Source organism: Thalassophryne amazonica, chromosome 2, assembly GCF_902500255.1.
Source record: "Thalassophryne amazonica chromosome 2, fThaAma1.1, whole genome shotgun sequence".
Lineage (NCBI taxonomy): Eukaryota > Metazoa > Chordata > Actinopteri > Batrachoidiformes > Batrachoididae > Thalassophryne > Thalassophryne amazonica.
In genome coordinates, this window is record NC_047104.1 from 141,814,218 (window position 1) to 141,820,860 (window position 6,643).

A 6,643-nucleotide genomic window follows, 5' to 3' on the forward strand; every position below is an offset into this window, starting at 1 on the left:
GCACATTCCCACTGGAGTCCATGTTAAAATGTCCAAAAAAAAAAAAACAGTTTTCTTCTCTATAGATAGTCTCCTCCTCCATGACGACTGTAGAGGGGTGAATTTTTCTTCTAACTTCCTAGTTTATGATGTTTTAAGCCATACCGTTCTGTTAAATTAGGGGCGTGGTCACTTTGAGTGACAGTGGCTGAGTGTGTCCACCTAACTTAGCTTGATCTGTTAAGCCCCTAATGCACAATTACTGAGGAAAACAGCTACTCATAACTTTAATGTTAACTTCAAAACAAACTGTTGGAGGAGGTGATGGGCTTGTAGTTAAGATGTTGGGCTTGAATCCCAGCCTGACTGGAAAATCACTAAGGGCCCTTGGGCAAGGTCCTTTATCCCCTAGTTGCTCCCGGTGTGTCGTGAGCGCCTTGTATGGCAGCACCCTGACATCAGGGTGAATGTGAGGCATTAATGTAAAGCGCTTTGAGTGTCTGATCCAGATGGAAAAGCGCTATATAAATGCAGTCCATTCATTCATTTGCTACGAGAATCACTTGGCAGCCCCCAAAAATATGATTTAATAAACACCCAAACTGAGGTTAACCTGTTAGCTTAGGTGGTTCGGACTCGAAGAGAGGGGCGTTGGGGCGTTATGCATTGAGTTCATCATGTTGCTGCTGCCGACATGGCGATGCCCAGACATCGACTTCATTTTGGCTTTTCAGGATCTCTACAGAAACCTATGGGTGACGTCACACAGGCTTTGTCCAGTATATATACAGTCTATGATTGATTCCTGCATTTAAGGCTTGCAACATATTCCAAAAAAAGGTTGGAATGCTAAAGCATTTACCACTCTGTACTACTGTCAGTCCCTCTCACAACACTTAAAAGCTGTTTTTGTGTTGAGGATACCAAGCAGTTAAGCATTTCAGATGTTATTTTGTACTATTCTTAGTGCAAACATGTCTTGAGGTGTGCAACAGTAGAGGCTGTTGTTGTTGCCATTTTCACTTCTAAATTCTCCACACATTCTCTTTTGGGTACAAACCAGGGCTGCAGGCAGGCTAGTCCAGTACCCGTATCCTCTTCCACCGCAGCCATGTCTTTGTGATCTATGCAAAATACTTTTTGACCAATACAATTTGAGGCTTGACAAAGGTTTCCTGAAGTAATCCCATGCCCATTTGGTTATATCAGCTACTGAGTGACGGTTCTTCAACAGTGGAATCTGGGGGATCGGAGATCACAGGTGTTCAGCTAAGACTTGCACCCTTGCCCTTTACGCACTGAAATTCCTCCAGAATCCTTGAATTGTTTCATATTAGGCAATGGAGTGGAAGAAATATACAACTGTTGTTCAGTATTTCAATAATTTTCTCATGCATGCTGCCCATCTATGCTCCTCAAAGCCTGTTTTTGATACTGTTTTTGTCCCAAAGCATAATTATAATCAACTGGTGACATCACCTGTTCTTTTTTACCTCATTACTAACCCCAAACTGGCCGAGCATTAGTCAAAATCAAGTACATACCTTATTCATACTGGGCTTTCCTGTTTCTTGGCCTTCATCATCAGGTTCCTTGTCACTTTCACTACCAGAGGCATTGCTAACAGAACGGGCCCTCTCTGGCTCAGAATATGAACCGGAGCCAGACAACGACTCTGAAAAACAAAAATGTTGACTTCAGACAAGTAGTCACTTTGAATGTATTCATGACATGGCTGCTCATCAGAAAAGTGTCATAACAAATAAAAGGATAAATGCAAATTCAACCAATGACCACATTATTTGTGTCAGCTTTTAGGAGGAAAAAAAAAACATTCAATGCCTGTGTTCTGTGCAGTTTGCGAACGGGAAATATTTTGCAATTGGATCTGAACTACATCAGAATTCTGCTAGTGGACAAGACTATATAAAGCTGTGGTTCAAAGGTATAGAAAAAATGTCTAAACTTGGCTCTCACAAAGTTTAAACCCTAAGCACCTTGGGTAAGCAGGGTTTGGGTACATAATAACAAAAATAACATTCTGATATCATAGATTTTTGTGTTGGCCGTGGTACATTGAGGCTGGAATGTCATTGTTTTATTATCTTACGTGGCACCAATTAGGTGACAATTGGTTTGGGGGTCATGGATTATAAAGCATTTAAGGCAAAATAATTTATAAGGTTGCTGGACAGAAGAAACATCAGGTTTAGAGCCTCATCTCCATATGAGAAGCACACAGGGCCCATAAAGAAATGGCAGTCAGATGTGCAAGTATAAAAAAAAAATTGAGTTTGTCACAGTTTGAATACAGCATAGAACATCTGCACAAATTTCATATGCCAGTAATTCCAAGAATCAGCACCTTGAAAACAAATAGGTTATGTAGTACAGGGTGGTATAAGCAGGTGTGATCATCAAAGGGTAAATTTGACACGTCTCAAGACGTGTCAAATTCAGCAGCCCAAGAAATCTCAAGTTAAACAGCCTCATAAGACAGAGTTTGTTTAAATGATTCATTTCTCAATGTGCAACCACCAAATGGTGAAGCCAGGTTGTCTCTGCATACAACGCAACAGCTCCGTGACGTTATGTGCTTTTCTGTTGTGAGTCTCTTTGGCTTCTTCCTTGTTGTCATTCGTGGTCACCGCAGCAGATCTGAGGTGGATTTGTATGTTGATTTGCCTCATGGAGAATGTGTAGGGGTGACCTTGAATTGGGAATCTTCCACACTGGAAACCATGCATCATGCTCAGTTATCATCCATCCATCCATCCATCCATCCATTTTCTTCCGCTTTATCCGGAGTCGGGTCGCGGGGGCAGCAGCTCAAGCAAAGCCGCCCAGACCTCCCGATCCACACACACCTCCCCCAGCTCCTCCGGGGGAACACCAAGGCGTTCCCAAGCCAGCCGAGAGATGTAGTCCCTCCAGCGTGTCCTGGGTCTTCGGGCCCCCTCCCGATGGGACGTGCCCGGAACACCTCTCCAGCGAGGCGTCCAGGGGGCATCTGGAAAAGATGCCTGAGCCACCTCAACTGGCTCCTTTCGATGTGGAGGAGCAGCGGCTCGACTCCGAGCTCCTCCCGAGTGACCGAGCTTGTCACCCTATCTCTAAGGGAGCGCCCAGCCACCCTGCGGACGAAACTCATCTCGGCCGCTTGTACTCGCGATCTCGTTCATGAGCCAAATCTCATGACCATAGGTGAGGATCGGAACGTAGATCGATCAGTAAATCGAGAGCTTTGCCCCCCTACTCAGCTCTCTCTTCACTACGACGGTCTGATACAGTGAGTGCATCACTGCAGATGCTGCACCGATCCGTCTATCAATCTCACGCGCCATCCGTCCCTCACTCGTGAACAAGACCCCGAGATACTTAAACTCCTCCACTTGAGGCAAGGACACTCCACCTACCTGAAGAGGGCAAGGCACCTTTTTCCGGTCGAGAACCATGGCCTTGGATTTGGAGGTGCTGATTTTCATCCCGGACGCTTCACACTCAGCTGCAAACCGCCCCAGTGCACGCTGAAGGTCCTGATTTGATGAAGCCAGGATCTCAGTTATCATGTTACAGGGTAACATATGTCACGTCATAGAATTCAATGGACGTTGACCGTGTTTGACCTTTACTTTGGAGACCAAACATTCAACACAATCAAAACTATTCCATTTATTAATCCTATTAGCTCAACCAATAATTTGCATCACTTTTTACCAAAATTGAAGGAACTTTAACTTTTGACCCCTGTACAAACTGAAACTGACCTTTGTCACCATTTTTGTTGTTTTTACCCCATAACTCATGATCATTCAGTCATAGATAGTCCAAATTATACCTTTTTGGAATCTTTACAATCAGACAAATAACGTGGTGCAGTTTTCAAAATGATGTGAGCACTTTTCATTTTGACCCCTGTGTAATTCTTCAATTGACCCCTACCTGGCCACCTATTGAAAATTCAAGTGGCCCGTCGTGTTTTTTCAAAAGAGTAATGTCTAAGGAGTATTTGTGCCAACTTTGGTGCTTGTATCACCATTTGCACGATCGTTTCAGTTATCTACTGCACTAATTCTTGTTGATCTAATAATATTAGCAGAGTATTCTGTTGATTCCTGTTGTTTTGGGTGTTACAGGCATTAGGTCAGGATCCTGTACTATAATCAAAATAAACATAATCTCAAACACTTCAGATAACATCACTGAAAGCAGAGAGTACCTACACCTAGGAGGATAAACCGATAAAATACACGATCGTGCAAATTTAGCGCCTTGAAGCGTCCACCTGAACATCACATGAACCGGCGTTTAGGGACTAACGACGACGAACAAATCCACGTGATTTTTAATGTTTTTTAGTTGTCCTCCGGTTGTGCTGGCTGTTCCAGCTTCATTCATTACGACACAAAGACACGCTGCGCTCCGCTTTGTTCGACTGATCTCTGCTTCAGCCGCGATAAGGAATTATATTAAAATACCTCTCTGATCGTTGTCGCTGTCCCCATCACTACCAAACAACTCATCCATGTCCGCCATTTCTTCCGACGCAAATATGACCTCAAGGAAACAATAATTGTAAATCTGCGGGCTGGTGTCGGATCTTCAACACGAGTGTCGAAACTCGAAGGGAACAAGAAGGTTTCATTTCCGGTTCAATACCAGGCTGCTGCAGTGGCAACAATAATCATTCTAAATCATCCAGACTTTTTTTTCCAGTTGATATCACTGACACATCCAATCCAGTAAAATATCTTTTTGACAATAAAATTTGTCAAGATTTCAGTAAATTTATCATGGACCATGTCTTTAGAGATTTTACTTTATTATGGGAGAATGTCATTTTTTTTTTTTTTTTTTTTTTTTTTTTTAGAAAATGTATTATTTTGTGATTAACTTTTTATTACTACAGGAAAAAAAATTCACAAGTGTAAATTCAACAACAGAAAACCTCATTTTGTTCCTTTCCTTAAAGACACTGAACAATATGTCAAACTAATTTCTAAATCAAGCAACCAAAGGGTGATAAAAGCTGTCACTATATGTACCTCATTGACTATTTTTGTTTGATACCCCTGGACTTTCCTTCCTTTGTTCTATGTATTCTATGTTTGTATATTTGATTGTACACTTGTTATGTTCAATAAGGTTTTTGGAAAAAAGAGGTGAGATAACACTCTATGACATCATAGAGTGCCACTGGTGTGAGGGGCTCAGCACTCCCCCTTCTGAGCAGTCCCCTGCCTTCACTGCACATGCGTCATTTTGGAGCATCAGCAGCAATTCACAGATTATCGCTTAGTTTCTGCTTAAAACTGCTCTCCAGTCATCCTCTATCCCAGCAACAGCTCTCTGAAGCTTTTGTACAACAATTATTTCCACAAAAATTCAGCAATAATCAATCAATCAATCAATTTTTTTTATATAGCGCCAAATCACAACAAACAGTTGCCCCAAGGCGCTTTATATTGTAAGGCAAGGCCATACAATAATTATGTAAAACCCCAACGGTCAAAACGACCCCCTGTGAGCAAGCACTCGGCCACAGTGGGAAGGAAAAACTCCCTTTTAACAGGAAGAAACCTCCAGCAGAACCAGGCTCAGGGAGGGGCAGTCTTCATAATAAACGACAGGGGAGCACGTCACCAGCGTGTCTGAGTCTGACTCTTTGAGTCAGACTCTCTACTGATCAAAGGGAGTAATGTTATTATTAAGGATCACATGACAATGTAAAACCTCTTAAATCATTCTAAAGTCAATTTTAAGCACCTCACAACGGGTACCTGACAGAAATATGACAAGTCAACTTAGATTAGGGAGGGGTGTTATTTCAATTATTTTTGAAATCTATACATTTTTGCATGGAATATGGAAATATACATGGAATAAACCATAACAGTATAATTTTTGGGTTATTTGCTTCCAAAAACCCATATGGACGGAGCGTTTGAAAATTTCAAGTAATGCGTGTATCATATATGTGCTGTTGATGTAGAAAACCACTCTGTTGCTTATAAGTAGTTCATTGTGGCCATGTCATTCTTTACATGTGATGATTATACTCAACTGATGTTCCTGAAATAAAAACTACATAGATTTTGTTTGTTACAGTTGATCGTAACATATGTACTGAAATTAGGTTTTTTGTCAATTACTCTTAAAAACACCAGATAGGCTTATTGTTACTATAGAAGTTGAATATAAACTTGGGGTCAAGCAACATTTGGAGCCAAATTTCAAGTCTCTAGGTGCAGCGGTTCTCAAGATATGACATTTTCATTAATATTTTTGGCGATTTTTGAACCCGATATCTTCACTGGCTCCGTCCATATGTGTTTTTAGAATCAAATGAGCCAAAATTTATCCTGTTATGGTTTTTTTCCGTGTATATTTCCATATTCCATGCAAACATTTATAGATTTCCAAAATTTTTTGAAATAACACCCCTCCCTACTTAGATCCAACAGTTGCTGATTTGCAATAAAAGTTTTTGTTTTAACATAAAATTCTGTTCTATTAACAAAAAAAGATACACATATTAAATAACAGCAATTCGTGCGCAAATTCCCGCTCTCCAAACATTTCTGCTACCTTTGTGGTATAAACAAAACGCATGTTGTTTTGTTTACATCGTGGAACATATAGAATTTCTTAGCAAAGATGGCGA

At 41.1% G+C, this 6,643-nt stretch overlaps 1 protein-coding gene across 1 annotated transcript in view; it reads right to left on the reverse strand.

Annotated features, from left to right (window-relative positions):
- leo1 (LEO1 homolog, Paf1/RNA polymerase II complex component) overlaps positions 1 to 4,597 on the reverse strand; it is a 34,017-nt gene extending 29,420 nt beyond the window's left edge. The window contains exons 1-2 of the mRNA XM_034195133.1: positions 4,458 to 4,597; positions 1,524 to 1,654 (exon numbers count right to left, since the gene is read on the reverse strand). Coding sequence (XP_034051024.1) covers positions 1,524 to 1,654; positions 4,458 to 4,515 — 189 coding nt within the window. The 5' untranslated portion in view covers positions 4,516 to 4,597. The remainder of the gene's footprint in view (positions 1 to 1,523; positions 1,655 to 4,457) is intronic.
- Positions 4,598 to 6,643: the final 2,046 nt, after the last annotated feature.